We start from the raw sequence: 21500 nt of genomic DNA, 5'->3' as shown, positions 1-21500 counted from the left end.
ACGTGTGTGCATACTAAAAATATCTGTGACATCCAGCGTACTTTTTGCATAGACCCTGCGGACAGCGACATTATCTGCGCTACATCTCCTGTATAAAGATTGCGCAGCCTAAAAATATCTGTGACATCCAGTATACTTTCTCCGTAGACGCTGCAAACAGCGACGTTATCTGCGCTACACCTCCTGTTTAACGTGTGCGCGTACTAAAAATATCTGTGACATCCAGTGTACTTTTTCCGTAGACGCTGCGGACAGCGATGTTATCTGCTCTACATCTCCTGTTTAACGTGTGCGCATACTAAAAATATCTGTGACATCCAGTGTACTTTTTCCATAGACCCAGCGGACAGCGACATTTTCTGCGCTACATATCCTGTATTACGTTTCCGCATCCCAAATATCTGTGACATTGACTGTAATTTTATCTTAGCCGCTGTTGACAGCAGCACCATTACCTGTGGTACCTCTAATGTATAATGTTTCCGCATCCCAAATATCTGTGAGATTGACTGTAATTTATTTGCGCATACACTTTAAAAAACTATGCTACTGTACGTGTAACATACTTGTAAGCATATATACCATTTAATATGATGAAGACGAGCAGTAAGGGATGGGGAAGTGGCCGTGCTGCTGATAGAGCAAGCAGAGGCCATGGCCCTGGGTGCAGTGAAACTGTGCCTGCTGCCAGAGCACAAGAAACACACCCATCCATGATACCTAGTTTCATGTCCCAGTTTGGAGGGCGGTGCAGAACACCACTCTCGAAGTCAGAACAGTGCGAGCAGGTGGTTGGTTGGATTGCAGCAGATAATGCTTCCAGTCGGTTAAGCACCACCCTGTTTTCCACAAAGTCCAGTCTCAGTAGCCAAGAGTCTGGTCAACAGAATCCTCACCCTGATCCTCCTTCCTCCCACCATGGAGAGTCTTTGCAAACAAGTGATCCCACACTCGGATATTCTGAGGAGCTCTATTCAGCGCCATGCCTTAATTTGGGCCTCTCGCCAAGCCCGCTTGAAGAGGGACATGAGGAGATATTGTGCCTTGATTCCTAAACTCTTGAGCATCCACAGTCAGAAGAAGATGGTGGAGGGGAACAGCAATTAGAGTTTTACGAGGTGGATGACGATGATGAGACACAGTTGCCAATAAGTCAATAGCAATTAGTGTCTCAAGAGGTTGATGATAAGGTTGAGGCACAGTTGTCAATAAGTGAGGTTGTTGTTTGGTCAACAAGTCAGGAGGATGACCGAAGTGAGGAAGAGGAAGAGGAGGTGGTGGATGATGAAATCACTGACCCAACCTAGGAAGGTGGCAAGCCGAGCAAGGACAGCAGTACAGAGGGGGAGGGATCTGCAGCACCGCAACAGGCTGGAAGAGGCAGTGGGGTGGAAAAACAGAGAAGGTGGTCCACACCAAACAGGCCCGCAACTGTTCCCCGGAGCACCCCCTTGCCAAGGGGTAGGTGTTCCGCAGTCTGGTGCTTTTTTGATGAATGTGCGAACGAGTTGTCATTTGCAACCTGTGCCATACCAAAATGAGAAGGACCGTGAACACTAGCAACCTCACCACCACCAGCATGATCCGCCACATGGCATCAAAGCACCCTAATAAGTGGGCCAAACGCCTGGGTCCACAATCAGTATCTGCGGGTCACATCACTGCCTCCTCTTCCCCTGATTTACGTGCCTGGCAATCCCCTGTCAAAGACACAGGCCCAGGTGCCTTCCGCCCTGCACCTGGACTTTCGCAAGCAACATCAGCTAGCACATCTAATTCTGTGTCCCAGCGCAGCATACAGATGTCCATACCCCAGGCCTTTGATTTAAAGCGCAAATACCCAGCCACCCACCCACAGACCATAGCACTAAATACGCACCTTTCCAAATTGCTGGCCCTGGAAATGTTGCCATTTAGGCTTGTGGACAATGAGGCTTTCCGCAGCCTGATGGCGGCAGCCGTCCCTCATTACTCAGTCCCCAGCCGCCACTATTTTGCCCGGTGTGCTGTCCCCGCCTTACACCAGCAAGTGTCCTGTAACATCACCCATGCCGTGACCAACGCAGTTTTTGGGAAGGGACACTTAACGACTGACACATGGACAAGTGCTTGTGGCCAGTGACGCTACATTTCCCTGAGGGCACACTGGGTGAACATTGTGGAGGCCGGGAGTGAGTCATACGCTGGGATGGCACAGGTGCTGCCGACGCCAAGTATTGCGGGCCTTACTTCCATCAGGATTTCCGCCATCACCTACATTAGTGCCTGCTTTAGTGGCCCCCTTCTCCTCCTCTGCCTCCTCCTCCACTTTCACCTCTGAATTCTCATCTTGCAGCACCAGTCAGCCAACAATCAGTAGCTGGAAGCAGTGTAGCACTACAGTGGCGAAGCGGCAACAGACCGTGCTGAAACTTATTTGCTTAGGTGACAAACAGCACACTGCCGCAGAGCTGCTGCAGAGTATAAGGGACCAGACTAAGATGTGGCTCTCGCCACTCAACCTAGAACCAGGCATGGTTGTGTCTGATAATGGCCATAACTTGGTGGCGGCTTTGGAGCTCGGCAAGCTCACACACATAACATGCCTAGCCCACGTGTTAAAATGTAGTGGTTCAGCGGTTTCTCAAAACCTACCCCAATTTGACAGAGCTACTGGTGAAGGTGCACCTCATTTGTGCCCATTTCCGAAAGTCATCTACAGCTGCCGTCGGTCTGGCAGCGCTGCACCAGCTCTTGCAATTGCCAGCTCACCGACTGTTGTGCGACGTGAGCACGCGCTGGAACTCCACGTTCCACATGTTGGGCAGGCTTTGTGAGCAGCAGAGGGCAGTAGTGGAATACCAGCTGCAACATGTTCGTCGCCTTTCCAGTCAGCTCTTCACAGGCGATGAGTGGGTATGGATATCTGACCTCTGTGAGGTTTTACGCAACTTTGACGAATCAACACAGATGGTGAGTGGCAATGCCGCTATTATTGGCACATATGCAGTATTATTCCATACTTGTGAAGTTATTCATTTTTTTAGATTTCATTGTAGACTTGAATTCTTCAGACATAATTGATATATATCCTACAAAACGACACAATATGAATTAATATTATTAAAACACACTCATTGACAAACAAATAATACACCCAGGTAGAAATGTTGGATAGCTGCAATTTCTACAGTTATGCCTCTTGCAGATAGGTAAATGCAGGTGTGGACTAATTAGACACTGGGTCTTGCTACAAGAGGGCATAAATGTGCTTTCTTGCTGCCCTATAAACATGCTGTCAGAGGACACTTTAGGATAATGTATCTCTTTGTGAGAGATCATTAACTGCTAGACATGCCTCTATGATACACTCTAAGACATTTTGCCACATTGACAGACTTTGAAAGGGGGCATATTAGTAGATTGAAAGAGGCAGGATATAAATTTTGACAAATAGCCCACCATCTAGGCTGTTCTGGCCTAGCTGTTAGTGTTGGGACCAGTGGTTATATGAGGGCACACACCGTGAATAGGCTTTGGACGACCCAGACAGACCACTAGTAGAAAGGATCATCCACCGACAAGCATGATTAGCTCCCACAGTTTCATTGTCCACCATTGAGACATAAGTGGCACCTTCATTTCATACCCCTGTCTCTGTCAGGATCATTTCCAGGAGCTTAGCAGAAGGAGATTTGGTGTCACTTATTACGTGTTCTGCCATTGAGAGTCAGGCACTGTCACCTTCATTTGAAGTGGTGATGTGAACAAGAAAATTGGACAGCCACAGACTAGAACCACATCGTCTTTAGCTTCAAATCCAGGTTTTGTTTAGGGACTCACAATGGTTGTGTTAGAGTATGGAGGCGTCGTGGTGAGCACTTTAATCTTGCCTTTGCTGAGGAGCAACACCCTGCCCCAACTGCTGGTGTGATGATCTGGGGATCTATGGTATATGACAGTCGGTCACCCCTTGTAGCGATATGATGGACACTAACAGCTCAGTAATATGTGCAGGACATCCTGCAGCCACATGTGTTGCCTCTCATGGCAGGGCTTCCAACTGGCATTTTTCAGCAGGATAATGCTCGTCCAAGCACAGCAAGTGTTTCCCAGGAATGTCTACATCAGATTGCAACACATCTTTTTCCTTCCCCATCAATCAGATTTATCGCCAATCAAGCATTTACGGGAGCAGCTGGGACACCAGCTTAAGCAACCTATGAGTGTGCAGGATCTACAGACTCAGCTGCAATATCTGTGGGTAACTGTGCCACAGGATACCATACGAAATCTATATGCCTCTATGCCCAACCATACATGATATTGTAGCCACGCTAGATATGGCCCAACAGGATCCTAGAGCCTCCTTTCAACTGTACAGTTTCCCTCAACAATCTTGTACTTTCACTCTAATATTGTAATCACTTCCATATATCTTCATTACATTCACACATAGAAAGTTTCATGTGATTCCAACAACTCCTTCTTGGTACTGTACGTTATTTAGTGAGTGTACATAGCATTTTGCTGCTCAAGCAACCGCAATAAATTCACAGTCTTGTGAACTTATTCTGTGTCGTGTGAGGTTTAAAGTGACAATGGACAATGGAAAAAGTTATGTAATACAGTTCTAATAACGTGGTTCACATGCCAATTGTTCTTTTGGCGGCTCCCCAAGGTAAATGTGATGCAAACGATAAGGATTTCTTTGCTGTTTCTTAGCCTGACATTTTGCACGTTCATTTACCTTCACATAGGAACAAAGCCAAGCTGGCATTAATGCAAGAGGGTCAATCAATTGCACAGTGGGTGAATGTCAACTTAGAGCTTATTCATTTTTTCAGACGTGAGACAAATACCTAAGAAGCACGTCTGCTTCTATGGACCTTGGTCAATAGAGGTGTTCTAAATCCTGAAAGCAATTGAAGGTAACAAAGGACACTTTACTGTTGATATCTATATGCCTAACACATGCTGGATGTCTTCTTCACTATTTACTAAACAGTGGATCAATTTGATTTCATAAAGCATACAATATGTCTCTAGTCTACTACTTTTTTTAACATTTTTTCCTTGATTTGCCCTCATAAATTATAGGAAAAACAAACATATTTGACACAACATAAAGTGTACCTGTCATCAGTCTGAGTCACAAATCTAAAAGATATCACTTTGAAAAGGATTCATCACAATGAATATTAAGTTAATATGTAGTGCAAAAAACTAAAAATGTTGAATCCTCATTCTAAAATCTTTGAAGCATATTCTAGGAAAAGCAATGAAAAGGACTTTGTACATAAAGTCAATGTTTATGGCTCCCCCGCGAATATAGCTTTACGGGACCAGTACATGTCATGCAACAAATTATGCAGAAATAGTGTCATATCCCAAGATCTTGGCTTGAGGAACATTTAGTTTTTTTAAAATAAAATATATTGTAATTAATTGTAATACATTGTAATTCATCAAGTACATTGCATTTTAATTCACAGATTTTGAAAAGTTTTTCCAGGCTCCTGATATTCATGACCTATCCTCAAGATGAAAATACATGCAGCACTCTTTAGTTTGTGCAAAAATCCAGTTTTTTATTTATTTATTCAGCAGCAAACAAAGCTATCCTCAAGATTGGTCATTAATATCCAATCAGTGAGGGCCCAACACCCTGCTCCTCCATCAATCAGTTGTTTCCTGCAACCTCAGACACTGGAACTAGCAATGTGAATGGAACAGTAAGCACAGCTCTGTTTAAAGTGTAGTGGTCATGGTGGGTTACTGCAGCTCTTTGAGCAGAGCTATGCATCCTATTCCATGCACTATGTTAATAAGTGCAAGATAATGCATCTGGGGGGTAAAAACCCAAAAGCAGAATATAAAATCAGTGATACAGTCCTAACCTCAGTATCTGAGGAAAGGGATTTAGGGGTCATTATTTCAGAAGACTTAAAGGTAGGCAGACAATGTCATAGAGCAGCAGGAAATGCTAGCAGAATGCTTGGGTGTAGTTATAGTCTATAGTTGAAAATACAGTGAAGGAGTTTAAGCATGCATGGGATAGGCATAAGGCCATCCTTCATATAAGATAGGGCCAGGGGCTATCCATAGTATTCAGTATATTGGGCAGACTAGATGGGCCAAATGGTTCTTATCTGCCGACACATTCTATGTTTCTATGTGCTAGTTACAGCACTGGTGGCTGCAGCATGTCGGACCCTGAGAATAGGTCATCAATATCAGGTGCCTGGAAAACCCCATTGCAGACCATAAAGAAAAACCAGTGGTGAGTATACCATTTGAATAGCTATCTAAACCAAAACAAAACAAATTCAGCACTACTACAACTCTCCACAGGAAAAATCCACAACATAAACCACGACAGAGATATAAGAATAACCCTGAGGTTTAAGCTGTGTATTTACATTTTGAATACTGCCGATCAACCCACAGCTCTGGCCCCAGTCAATTGGGCTAATTAGCATGTGGACACAGATGCGGAAAGTGCCCATGTGTCCCATGCCTTCTTGCCATGCATACCCATGGCTAAATTTATAGATGTTTGCTTATTTAAATTTGTATTTATTTATTTATTCCTTTATTTATTTTTGACCTTTTCAACAAACAAATAGAGTCAGTACTTCCATAATGTGTAACCTAAAACAAAATCAACATTAAAATATATCATGTACTGCATAAGACAAGGAAGCAATATATATGCTCACCTGTGTGTATCTCATACTTTCGGTATATTGTATTTATTTATTTTATTGTATTATTATTATTTTTTTTTTTTGCTAGCAAATTCCCTCAGGCTTTTTCCATTGATAGTAATACCAGCCAGTGAGTTACTTGAACAGTATTTTTTGAAAATATGGCATGGTTTTGACAGCTTTATGTCGCTTAGAATGTTCTCTTTATCAGGATAGAGATTTGACAAATGACTAGGTTAAATCAATATAAAAAGCGGTTAAGTAAGCATTTCAAGTACCACATAAAGGCATCAAATCAGAGCATATACTGTATATTTAGAAAGAAGAAATGGGAAAAATCTCTACATAGTAACCACCTAGTTAATCACCACATATATTAATTTCACAGAATACACCTAACAGTTAAATGAGTGCAACTAGGCAGACTATAACAGCTAAAAGCCTATCACTTCTCACATAGTGTACTTCTTACATAATACTTCCAAGTAAAGTGACTTTAATGGAAACTTGTGTAATTAGAAAAGCACATACTGTTGTAAAAAGTTGAAAATCCAGTCTTCAAATGCATTAACATGAAGCTGTTTGTTGATAAATTTAAAGGGAAACTCCACTAAAGGAACTCCATTTCTCCTCCAAATCTAACATTTCTCAAGGATCCACTAAACAAAATCCTATTCATCACAATGTCATATCCACAAACTGTCTGTGGTGATTTTAGTTGTGTCCCTTGTCTTTTGAGGAGATGTTATGGAACATTTTTCATCTAAGGGAACTTTCACACTTGCGGCAGAGGATTCCGGCAGGAAGTTCCATCACCGTAACTGCGTGCCGGATCCGTCAAAAAGCATGCAAACTGATGGCATTTGTCATACGGATCAGGATCCTGATCTGTATGACAAATTCATTGAAATGCTGGATCCGTCTCTCTGGTGTCATCTGGAAAAACGGGCCCGGCATTTATTTTGTTCACATTTTTTGCGGTCTGAGCATGCGCAGACCGCAATGCCGGATCCGTTTTGCCAGAACACTCGGGGTTAGATCCGGCATTAATGCATGTCAATGGGAAAAAATGCCGGCAAGTGTTCCACATGCTGCGGTATTATCTCCATCCTGAAAAGTCAAAACGACTGAACTGAAGACATCCTGATGCATCCTGAACGGATTGCTCTCCATTCAGAATGCATTAGGATAAAACTGATCAGTTCTTTTCCGGTAATGAGCCCCTAGGAGGGAACTCAATGCCAGAAAAGAATAATGCTAGTGTGAAAGTACCCTAAGGCTGCATTACAGTTTTGTAAAGTGTTAATATCCCATTCATGTCCTGCTAGTCCACATATATTTGCCAATTTATTTCCCCTTTCACAATGGCATACTGTATGTTGAATTGCGAGGGCCACATACAAAATAACAGAATAGACCCTCATTATTATGCTGGGTTTGGTCTGATGCTTGTATGTCCCTCCACACTTGGATCAACAAGAAGTTCCTGTAGAAGGGGGAGCAAAAAGTAGGAAGGTCTGGACTCTATCGCTCTTAAGCCCCATAGCTGCCCATTGGTCTGCTTTTATGGTAAGTACACTCTTGTACTTTCATATAAATGAGAACAAGCTGCTGAATAGTTTTGTCATTGAAGAAAAAATAATAATCCTCGGCAAACTGAAGCTTTGATCGCTGATACTAAACACAGTGACAGTTAATATTGGAGCATTCAGTGAGATGGCATAGAGGTTACAGTAAAAGGTTTAAAATGTACTTAATATTGAAACCGGACTACCTTATATCAATTTAACGATACTACATTCTGCTTGTGTATTGTTGAGAAGCCAGCAACATAACCTTTTACTGTATTACTATGAACCATCTTAATTTGAAATTTTATTAAAAATGTTTTTACATTCTCATTAAAAAGCTTCAAGCTGCACGATAATTCTTGCTGTCTCAGGCTGTTAGTACAAGAACTGCATGACATTGCTCAGACATAGAGTGGCTTTAAGAGATTGCCCTCTCCTAGTAAGCTCAATGTCAAAATCTTGTTTAGGCATTTTTTGGAGTCCTACTACCTCCACTGCTTAAACTGACTATTATTGACTATATGTAAGCAATGGAACTGATAGCCTGAGGACCACATGTTCGCAGTAGTACCCTTTTATTTTGTCAAAGGGATAATGGAACAATGCTACACATGTAAGTGTACCATTTAGCCTTCAGACTACTCTTTGACATGTACCACCTTGGATATTAATGAATCAATATTGAACTAGTAAGGCTATGTTCATATTTGTGTCTGAGGCTCCATGTGGAGCCTCTGTCACAGAGTTCTTCAAAAATAGAAGAAAGAAAAGTCCTACATGCAGAGCTTTTTTCTCCACTAAAAGAAACATTCTCCTAAATGGAATCCTAACAGATCCCATTATAGTCAATGGGATCTGTTAGGCTCAGTCCCTATCACTTATGTGCCAAATCCATCAGTTATGTTATTTTCTTTTTTCTGCTCCTATAACGGAGCAGTAGAATAGAAGCAAATAGTGTTGATGTAAAGAGCCTTAAGAAATACTACTTGAACATTAGGACTTTTAGAGCAATGAACCTACTTCAGCCAAATTCTTCTCTAGTAGAGAGTTGGTTTGCTCCATATTTCCTTCTTCTCCAATATTATATCACTTCCAATCACAGTAGAGGTACTGGAAAAAGGCTTCTTATAAATTGCTTAAAATGGGATCCAGCTCAGAAATTATAAAGTACCAGAACATATGATTATTTCTTCCTCATTGTGTTTTGGTGGACTTAAGTATCAAGCAAGTGCAGAAGTAAGGGTCCAGGCAGAAGTATTGTGTAGTCCCTAGAATCCATCTTTGGTATGATGTCTTTATATCACAATATATAACTTGTGTGCTATTGGACTTGACTACTGTTTGGAATGCCCAGGTAAAGAAGACAAGGCTCTAGCAGTTTATTTAGAGGAATTTTCTAAGAATAAACTGCTTTTGATTTAGAAATAGCAACATTCTAGTTCATTGGCTAGGCTAGCTCGGCTACAATCACTGGAATAGGACTGAGCTGCAATACCAGGAACTATAGGTACAGGTGATATCAAATGTTGCTCATATAATACAGAAGTCTTTTAGTCAAAAGAGACCTTTCTTGGCATTATGAGTCTGAGCTATGTCTATGCCTCTTACCCATGATCGGTCAGACTCAACTTGCTGAGGAAGGTCTGTTTTGACAGAGAGACTTCTGTATTATATGAGCATCACTTGAATATTGCATTATTATTTCACCTAGACCATATTGTTTTTTAATGTATCAATAAAATAAAATTGAGCGGAGGGCAGGTGTTGTATTTCTTCCTGAACTGCAATAACAGGCAAAGCCTATGGTCAAGTGAGGTGCTGTTTCTGGGGAAAATGGAAGTAAAACATTTTTTTTTTATCTAAGGAAAAGTATGTATGCATATTATGAATTGATTATATTGACAATTGACACATTTTTGTTCTTTTTTTTTTTAGATAATTCCCTTAGCATATTGGCAAGGCATAATGGATTTAATCGACTGAAGCAAGAAGTTTACCTGTTACCGATTATAATAAGTGACAGTGGCAATCCTCCAATGAGCAGTACCAGCACCCTTACTATACGGGTCTGTGGCTGTAGCAGTGATGGAGTGGTGCAATCCTGCAATGCGGAAGCCTACGTTCTGCCAATTGGACTCAGTATGGGGGCTTTAATAGCTATTCTGGCCTGTATTGTGCTGCTACTAGGTATGGAATGCCTTAATCTGTCCTTTATACTACTGAAAATTCAAAATAAAAACTTCACAGCAAATGAAAGGATTTGTATGAGTAGACGAAAGGCTCTGCCTTTTTGTTTTTCTAAAAATGGTGCATCGATTGGCCCCTATTTTGAAGCTCAATTGCATTCACTTGCATAGGGCTACACAGCAATACCAGACAATACTGAAATTCATTGCATACATCATAATATTTTACATTAAAGGCTATGTACACCTTTGGTACAATTTTTTTTTATGATTGCATTTTACTAATTTTGGACTAAAAATTTATTTTTTATTTTGGTCTTTATTAAAAATATTCAGTCATTCTGTTACAAACTTAACTGTTTGTCTAGCTATGCAAATTGTAAAAATTAAGCCACATTCTTATCAGTAAGATAAAAGTTGAGCTATAATAAGTGTTTATAAGGTCAGAGATCAGAAATAAAGAGCTGCCAGCTGAGCTGCCTTACAGAACACAATAAAAACACAGTTCATGCTACTAGAGAATCTCATGTCTATACAGGGAAAGGGGCTCAACATTTTTATTTAAAAAAAATATTGATAAAAATGATTTTTAGCGCAAAATGATTTTAATATAAAAAATAAACTGCTTTATAGCCTTTATATGCAGCCATCAGTGGACTTGCAATCCGACGTATCTCTCTAGAAATCCATTTTTGACACTGTTGGTTTGGGTTATCTTTTAAATAGAAATCCAACTGGCCAACTGTCATCCGCTGTCAGTGGTCACAGCAGGGGAAATGTAGTATTACCTGTCTAACATTCAATTGAATGGATTCCCATGTAAAGCATGGATGGGGGGTATATCTGTCAATGTGGAAGCTGCTCTTAACCAGCAGTTCTCCACTCCGGTGGTGGACTACCCTCTACTGTATGATGTTCATATACCCTGATATGGAATTTTGAAAAAGGCTATCTTAGGCCATGCTCACATGCTGTTATTGGCCTTAACATAGTGTCTGCACCGGGAGAAGCCTAAATCCTACAACAGCCAAAAGGAATGCCCTGGATTAGTATACTATGCTATTCCACATGATGGTACTAAAAAAATATACTGTATATATATCTATTTAAACATTGGATTTGATGTGATGGATACTCCTGTATGGAATCCATCAGAGGTATGCAAAAGGAGCTTTTCCAAGCATACCTATCAAAAAGAATCCAGTAACATGATAGTAACATAGCAATAAAGTTAAACAGTTTCAAAGTGATATTAAATAATATTAATAGCATGTTTTTAGTGTGTAGTACCCAGAGGAAAAAGGTGAGAAGCAGAATATAAAATTGCTCAATCATTTGTTCTATCAACCTAACTGAAAACTATGATCCATCAGCTGAAGGCATCTGTGTTGGTCCCATGTCCATATGTGCCCGCATTGCTAAGAAAAGTTTTAATATATGTAAATGAGCCTCTAGGAGCAATTATGGTGTTGCCGTTACACCTAGAAGCTCTGCTCTCTCTGCAATATTGATTGACAGGGCCAGGCTGTACAAATATGATCATGCCTGGCCATAACTTCTTCTAAAGTCAATAAAAGTGCAGAGGGTGCGGTAGCTGCAGAGAGAGCTGAGCCTCTGGGTGCAGCATCAATGCTCCTAGAGGCTCATTTGCATATATTAAAACTTAGTTTTTCTCTGCAATGTGGGTTAATATGAACATGGGACCAACAGAGATGTCTTCAGCTACCAAGCGCACATGTAACAGGTCAGCCAATTTCATAGGTACAAATCTGCTGACAGATGCCATTTAAGTGTTCCATTTTATCAACTCAACCACATTAAATAATGCATCATGGGAGATGAATTGTTAGTTAATCCTATTAGAAATCCTACAACAAAATCATGCAAAAATCTGAAATTTTCTGGCTCAAATATTTAACATAATGGAAATGATTTACTGATATTTCAAAAAATGCAATTCTGTAAGATGAGAGCTTCCACACACAATAGAGAAAAGATGTTGGGGGCTTTGAACGATGCTTCCTTGAATTCGGCATTTGTGCAGAAAATGTATTGTAGGTGGACCACATGCTGGGAAAAAGTAAGAACAGAAAACTTTTAAGCAGCAGCATACTGTTTAATGGAAACCAATGAATTAAAATAATGGAGACTAAAAGAACATGCTCACTTGATATATTCCCTGCTAATACATTATCAAAGTATGCCCTTCTATATGGTACATTTAATCCGGCTTTGTGTTCTAGTAAAATGCTGTTTTCTAGAAACAAATAGGAAACGTTTATTTTTTAGTTAAAAGGAGATTTAGAGAGAATTCAAAGATCAGTTCTCATTGTAACATCATTGCAAACCACTGGAATGATTGGACTTTTAATGCATTAAAGGGTTGTCTTAGATTTCTTTTGTCTGCATTTTTCACAAAAATAGCGCATGTACTATATGATGTCTGATTTTCATTTTTTGCACTAGTCATGAGATAACCCCTTTAACTATGTGTGTATATATGTGTATAAATATTGATACCCTATTCTCAAGATAGGTCACACATAATAACATAGTAATATGGTATTATAAGGCTGAAAAAAGTCATACACCCATCCAGTTCAGCCTGTTACTCTGCAAATTGATCCAGAGGAAGGCCCCCAAAAAAACTACATATAGTAAAAGCCAATTTCCCTCCTTTTAGGGGAAAAACTCTTCCTGACTCCAATCAGGCAATCAGAATAACTCCCTGGATCAACGACCCCTCTCTAGTAACTATAACCTGTAATATTATTACAATCCAGAAATACATCCAGGTCCCTCTTGAACTCTTCGTGAATTTGCCATCAGCACCTCCTCAGGCAGAGAGTTCCATAGTCTCACCGCTCTTACCATAAAGAATCCTCTTCTATGTTTATGAAGAAACCTTCTTTTCTGTAGATGTAGAGGAATTAAAAGGTATAGTTGCAAAATTAGAACTGCAACTGTACTTTTTAATTTACTATACATAAGTAATTCTGTTTTTTGTTTATGTTAATGACCCATGTAGAATGGTCTGGGACTAACCTGATGTTTTTGTTTTTGTTTATTTTTATTTATCTTTTTATTCTGTATATGAATAATATTTTGTCATGCCCCCTTGCTTCTTTTATGCTTGTGGATGTGATCTGAAGAAGGAACTTGTTCAGCCCCGAAAACATGTTAACTATGATCCTAATACACTACCTGTATATCTGAGAAGAGCACTGACAATCCATTTTTCCTCTCTTCTTCTTCATACAAATAGATCATGGGAGAAATCTCTGTACTGATCCCTGATATATTTATGCATGGTTATAAGATCACCCCTCAGTCATCTTATTTCAAAACTAAAAATCATCATAGTTATCAATATCTGATCTTTGGAGGTCCAACTCAAAGTACCCCATACTCCCATTGTTCAATACAATGTATGGCATCATGAGTGGTATACTATGAAGGGGGGGGGGGGGGCGTAACACTCACCCGTGTGTGTGTGTGTGTGTGTGTGTGTGCATACAGTCATGTGAAAAAATTAGGACACCCTTTGAAAGCATGTGGTTTTTTGTAACATTTTTAATAAATGGTTATTTCATCTCCGTTTCAACAATACAGAGAGATTAAAGTAATCCGACTAAACAAAGAAAACTGAAGAAAAGTCTTTTCAAGATCTTCTGTAAATGTCATTCTACAAAAATGCCTATTCTAACTGAGGAAAAAGATAGGACACCCTTGCCCCTAATAGCGAGTGTTACCTCCTTTGGCTGAAATAACTGCAGTGAGACGGTTCTTGTAGCCATCTACCAGTCTTCGACATCGGTCTGAGGAAATTTTACCCCACTCCTCAATGCAGAACTTTTTCAGCTGTGAGATGTTTGAGGGGTTGCTTGCACGTACAGCCCTTTTCAAGTCACCCCACAGCATCTCAATGGGATTCAAATCTGGACTTTGACTTGGCCATTCCAGGACTCTCCATTTCTTCTTTTTCAGCCAATCTTTGGTTGATTTACTAGTATGTTTTGGGTCATTGTCATGCTGCATGGTCCAGTTCCGCTTCAGCTTTAATTTTCTAACTGATGGTCTCACATGTTCTTCAAGCACCTTCTGATACACAGTAGAATTCATTGTGGATTCTATGATGGTGAGCTGACCAGGTCCTGCTGCAGCAAAGCAGCCCCAAACCATGACACTTCTACCTCCATGCTTCACAGTTGGTATGAGGTTCTTTTCTTGGAATGCTGTGTTTGGTTTACGCCAAACATGTCCTCTGCTGTTGTGTCCAAATAATTCAATTTTGGACTCATCTGTCCAAAGAACATTATTCCAGAAGTCCTGGTCTTTGTCAACTTTATCGCTGGCAAATGTCAGTCTGGCCTCGATGTTTCTCTTGGAAAGCAAAGGTTTCCTCCTTGCACACCTCCCATGCAAGTTAAACTTGTACAGTCTCTTTCTGATTGTAGAGGCATGTACTTCTACATCAACAGTAGCCAGAGCCTGCTGTAGTTCTCGAGATGACACTTTAGGGTTTTTGGATACCTCTTTTAGCATCTTGCGGTCTGCTCTTGGGGTGAACTTGCTGGGGCGACCAGTCCTGGGCATGTTGGCAGTTGTTTTGAAAGCCCTCCACTTGTAGACTATCTTCCGGACAGTGGAATGGCTGATTTCAAAATCTTTTGAGATCTTTTTAAATCCCTTCCCAGACTCATAGGCTGCTACAATCTTTTTTCTGAAGTCATCTGACAGCTCTTTTGCTCTCACCATGGTGCTCACTCTCACTTCAACAGTCAGGAGCACACCAAACTAAATGTCTGAGGTTTAAATAGGGCAAGCCTCATTCAACATGCAGAGTAACGATCTACTAATTATGTGCACCTGGTGTGATATACCTGTGTGAGATCTGAGCCAATTTAAGAGGGAATACATGTGAGGGTGTCCTATCTTTTTCCTCAGTTAGAATAGGCATTTTTGTAGAATGACATTTACAGAAGATCTTGAAAAGACTTTTCTTCAGTTTTCTTTGTTTAGTTGGATTACTTTAATCTCTCTGTATTGTTGAAACGGAGATGAAATAACCATTTATTAAAAATGTTACAAAAAACCACATGCTTTCAAAGGGTGTCCTAATTTTTTCACATGACTGTATATATTTTTATATATATATATATATATATATAATTTTGAAACTAGGCAAATATATACCCTAATTTACACTTTACCCAAAAGTTGAATTATCCATATGTTTTCCCTAAGATATAATATATTTTTTTTTATAATAAATTCTTTAAAGCCTAAAGGGTTAAAGCTTAACCCCACCCCTTAACCATATGCTTGAATTTTAGTGTCAAGTTCCTTGTACATTGCCAGCTGACAAAGTGAATAATAGTAAGTGCCGAAACTACAATTAACACAGCATAGGTTGCTTTAAAAGAAGAACCAATGCCCCCCCCCCCCAACATGCAATGACAGTTAAAGTGAGGTAAAAACAATTGCATAACACAAATATGATTTTTCACAATGGAGGAATCTCATTCAACAGAGAGAGACTTCAGATAACTAGCCTGTCTTATTAGAAGACAGATAGGCCTGCTTATTAGTCTCGGAAGAATCCGGTCAAGACAGTTCCCTTTGGGCATGCACTCTAAAAATCAAGGAAAATAATCACCAAAAAAATGAATAAAACTAACTTACATATGTATGAAGATCCAAAAAACTTTATTGTAAGTATATATAAACATATAAACAATACATACATATATAATAAAACAGGCAGCACAAGGCGGGACACACAGATGAGTAGCAGGACCCAAGGAGAGGCCGGGAGATCAGTGCGGGAAAAAACAGGGAAAAAAGAATGCTAGCTGAAAAAGCATATCTCAAAACCTCATAGCAGCAACGCCCCAAACAAAGTGCAAAGGAGGCACTTGTGGAGATTGAGGTTGGAATGAAAAGGACAAAGTATAAACATACCCTGACTGGTGCAAAGATCTCTCGGCCGACTCCTGACCCAACGCCGTTTCGCCAGTAGATCTGGCTTCTTCCGGGGAATCAAGGGTTGAAGAGATAAGTCTATGATATGCCAAACTGCATTTTTTTCAATTCTACTATCATTGGTGCTATATAATGTGCAGCACTATGCTTGGTATTAGAGAGGAGTGTATTTCCTATATTTCCTGTATTTATTAATTTTTTTTGCACCCGATTCGACCAGATCACCCAAGAAATCCAATTTGAAATTGCTTTAAATGCTTGAAAAAATATGTCTCTTGCATCCCTTTCTCCATCTGTTTCTCTCTCTCTGAATTTTAAATTCTATAAAATTAATTTATTCATCTTTACTTGGTATACTATATAGAGGGTGCAACACTCGGCAGAGTACTGTGGCCCCTCCAAATAGCTATTTGGCAATGGTCCTAGGAGTTGGACCTCAGATGATCAAATATTTATGACCTATTCTGAGGATAGGTCTTCAATTTAAATCCAAAAAATATGTTTAAATTAACTGCATTGAACAGTAGCAGTGACAAGCCAAAGACAAAAAAGGCCCACACTGCAAAACAGTCTCAAAAAGTTCAAGGAGCTGAAAAAAGCACAGTTTAGTTCTGTGGAGTCACATGGCATATGATCATTCTAAGTGTGGCTGAGGGTGATGATGTGTGCCAAGGGTAGTTTGGGCATTTCTGGTGCCCCAAAGAAAGTTATGTCTAGGGACCCCCATAACACCTCTAAACTTTTCCCCCATCAGCCTCACTCTAAGCTTTGCAGTGCAGCCTGGGCACTTTTACTACTGCAATACAGCTAGAAAGGGCTCCCCTGGGGCTCTGTGCAGCTAAACCAGCTGCACAGGTGGTATGTCCACCCCTATAGCCATTGTTTTTAGAGAACTGCTTGTGGCCTAACATTTTCTTGGTTTATGTGATGGTAGAGTCCTCCACAGGATATGCCATGTGATCATGTGACACCAAAGAACCAAAAAATTGCCTTCTATTCATCCCACATTTGTCTCTTAGGAAGCTGTTTAATGGACCAAATTACACTCACTGCATATTAGATATCCATTAGGGCATGCTATTAATGTGATTTCATCAATTAATTCTGAAATAAAAAATAAATCAAGATATTAATTGTTTTACTTTTGATTTTTTTCACAGTCATTGTTGTCCTATTTGTCACACTTCGAAGACACAAAAATGAGCCGCTTATTATTAAGGATGACGAAGACGTTCGTGAAAATATAATCCGCTACGATGATGAAGGAGGAGGAGAAGAAGATACAGAGGCTTTTGATATTGCAACATTACAAAATCCTGATGGAATAAATGGCTATTTACCTCGCAAGGATATCAAGCCTGATTTTCAGTTCATGCCTCGGCAAGGTCATACGTCTACTCCCAATGGTGTTGACGTGGATGAATTTATTAACGTGAGGCTCCATGAAGCCGACAATGATCCCACTGCCCCACCATACGACTCAATCCAGATTTATGGTTATGAAGGGCGAGGATCAGTGGCTGGTTCTCTAAGCTCGTTGGAGTCATCAACATCAGACTCAGATCAAAATTTTGACTACCTCAGTGATTGGGGTCCTCGTTTTAAAAGACTTGGAGAACTTTACTCAGTTGGAGAAAGTGACAGAGAAACTTGACAATGAATACACAATTTTTGCATTCCGAACTTCACAATTATGTAAAATTTTTGGTCATTGTTAGTTAAGACTAATGTGGCCAACTTGTTTTAGAGACAATTAGCACCAGTCATCTATAAAAATAAAAAAAACAAATCAACTACATTGTAATGTTGAACCAAAAATTGTGTACTTTAGAGGGTAAGTCTTGTGGAGTAAAGTTTGTGAAGTATCTAGAAGTCATTGGATGTTCAGTATTCACTTGGGCCACCATAAAGGTTGAAGATTTGGCATCTGGGATGTCTGAGTCAACAGAGCAAATAGAAAGAGGAACTTTGAAAAAGCGGGTTGTCGCTCTGTTATAAAAGTCTTCGACCAATAAAGTCTACTGCAACATTTTGAAAAGAGGAATTAACCACTTTTTACTAAAGCAATATTTGGTCTTCTGATGAATTTTGATAACATTGATTCCCAACTGGCTTCCACTGTGTAATGACTATACATTGTACTAATTTGGTGGCCTACAAGCCACCAACTCAACATCATCTCTTCACATTTTTGGGCCTTAAATTATTCACGTGTTATCACCAATTGAAAGAAGAAAAATTTCAAAAAATGCTTTGATGATTATGAGACATTTCCCCTTGAATGGAGGCATGTTTGTATGAAGCTTTTCCCCTACAAATGGCAAATCACCCAATATAAATTAGGATTAGAGATGAGCGAGTTTCCTAAAATTTGTTTCTGTTCTATTCATCCAAATCAACCAAGAAATCAGAATTCAGGTCGAATTTTGATTGTAACTAATCTATTCGCTCAGCTCTAATTAGAATAAAAAATATATAAAAATTATACTTTACCTTGTTCCAAATATTATTTATTAATTTCTCAAAGTGCTATTTTATTGCCTTTTTCATATGTTTATTTATTGAGAAACTATGTTTAAAATACATAACTATATATATATATATAATGTATATCCATTAACTAATCTTTTATTTTTTTGTATGCACATACTAAATGTTAAAATTCATATACATTTTGAAATTTTACGATGGCTTTTAATGCCGCAAGAGGTAATTTAATAAAGGGGGCAATGTATATTTGCAGTAGTTGCATTTTAACAGAAGGCTGAAAAGACGAGTAAAACTTTTTTCTGAGAGGCTTTGTCAGTTTTTATATTTTGTTCAGAATTACGGTATGATGTATGGTGTTTTTTTTATTACAAGCACAAACATCTGGAAGTAAACAGGTTCATGTGAATATTTAAACTTTAGAATTTTAGAGTTTTACACATCACACTGTACAGTGACAGACTCAAGCTTGTAGTTATCCAGTGTTCTAGAGCAGAAACCAGTGTAGATATAATTTTTGTGCTTAAGTCAGCATTTCCTTTCTATGATATTTGCTAGTTATGCACAGGGACAATTGCACACAAAAATTGGCAGCACCAGCGGCTGCGCTCATATTAAATTTGCAATTACAGATAGAAATTGTATATTAAATCAAAGTATCACATGCAGATCATTTTAATTTTCTACTTTGCTCTGAAGCTATATTATCATTTGTTTCTTTACTTCATGTATTGGAAAATTCCTGTATTGTTTACTACTTGGTGAAATATATTTTTATAAATATCTTTCTGGTCTCTTTTCCTTGTCGTACGTAAATAAGTAAAATACACTTATGTATTTTACAGAAAAAGGTCTGTGAATGATGACTTTGATAGAAAACAGCCTCTACAATATTTCATATGATTTATCAATTATTGTGGAAAAATATGGGCCAGAAAACTTTTAAAGCCCTTAATATCTTGACCTTAACATCTCATACTATGTTCTGGTATCTTGCCCTTCTCAAGGGCGCACACATCAATCTATAGGTTGAAATATTGAAGGAAGCAATAAATCTTCCCTAGTGTTTAACCTCTCAGTGACTACAAAGGGAGTAGGATGTTAAGGGATACAAGCCAGTAACCTTTGGCTCCTTGTAGAGATGTCCATGGACAGAGTGTAATCATCTTCTTGTCTTGCTTTTAAGATTCTCAAAAAAAAAATCTTTATCATGAATGGAAAACCCAACACATTGACACCCATCTAAAAGACATTTTAGTAATATGTTTTTATGTCTCACCTTTAATGATTTTATATGGTTCTTGGTATCATATAGGCTTTTGTCATGGCATAATAATGATATTGATGCCCTTCAAAATTGGAAAATTGGCAGGTTAAAGGTGTGTTATGGAGAGCTGAATTTCAAAAGGTGTGTGTAACTGATATAGAGATGAGTTATCTTCCAAAAATTTGATTCAGTCGGATTCATCCAAATTGGCAAAGAAATTTGATTTGGGTATTAATTGATTCTACCTGATTTGAAAGGGCTTTTAATGCCTGGAAAATTGTTCTCTCTTTCTCGCTCGCTCCACAAATTCAACCAAATGAATCTGAAGAAATTCTGATTCTATGTAATCAGAATGTTGTTGTTTTTTTTAATTCAGGTCAAATTTCTATCGTAATGAATCGATTTGTTGCTCGCAAGTTTAATGCTTTATTTTTTTCTGTAAGGATGATGCAGGAGAACTAAACACTCATGCCTAGCTTGCACCATAAATTAAAGCTGGTCACTGAGTGGCCCAGCAGGAAGATATCCATTTATCAACGTATAGTCAGGAGACCCTTCTAACAAAAATAGTTTGTCAAAAGTGGACAACAGTTTTAAGGCCTAAGCAAAAGTCTGCCAAGACAGCCTGTTTTGTTTTGTTTTAAACCTTATGATAACTATGAATCCTAACTGCAGATATTTCTGTCAATCAAACAAGAAATTTTGTGCTCCTAGCAATAATTTCCACATATATTATGTACAGTAGATCTGAAAGTGTGAGCTACCATTTCTTATTAATCCATTCTCATTTGTTATACATGATTGAAAATTGTTCTTGGTCTTGAACATATCACACTTGTGGCAACCTATGGATCATAAAGATAGCCTGAGTGTCAGGAGAGTTAAAAATTTGTGCATTTTTTTTTTCACATTCCTTCCAAATGGAATAATATATATTTTTGCACTGTATGTTAGTAGAACATGAACAATACCAAGCTTAGTAATATTTTTCTTAAAAAGGTAGTTTTGTTGGTCAATTTCAATTTCTATCAAAAGATATTAAATCTCATCTTGAGTCATGCAACTAACTTTATTTATCGATCTAAGTGAATAGAGTCTAAAATTCAGTTATTCTGATTCTAATGAAGCAGAATTTTGTGTAATTCAATTCAGGAGAAAACTGAAGATATATTTTTGTTAACTAAATAATTGCAGTAATTGGGCTCTCAAGCAAGGTACTGAAAAATACATTTCATTAAAGGTTATGTGTCACCAAAATTTTTATATGGCAGTTAAAACCACATAGTAGCACATATCCATTTTTCTGTTTTTATTT

At 38.8% G+C, this 21500-nt stretch overlaps 1 protein-coding gene across 1 annotated transcript in view; it reads left to right on the top strand.

Annotated features, from left to right (window-relative positions):
* Positions 1–18085, top strand: part of LOC120980681 (cadherin-8-like) — a 396076-nt gene extending 377991 nt beyond the window's left edge. The window contains exons 10-11 of the mRNA XM_040409924.1: positions 10196–10447; positions 17592–18085. Of these exons, the coding sequence (XP_040265858.1) occupies positions 10196–10447; positions 17592–18085 (746 nt within the window). The remainder of the gene's footprint in view (positions 1–10195; positions 10448–17591) is intronic.
* The last annotated feature ends 3415 nt before the right edge of the window (positions 18086–21500 follow it).

Source organism: Bufo bufo, chromosome 10 (genome assembly GCF_905171765.1).
Source record: "Bufo bufo chromosome 10, aBufBuf1.1, whole genome shotgun sequence".
In the NCBI taxonomy this organism is placed as follows: Eukaryota; Metazoa; Chordata; class Amphibia; order Anura; family Bufonidae; genus Bufo; species Bufo bufo.
This window is presented reverse-complemented; position numbering and strand designations above follow the sequence as displayed.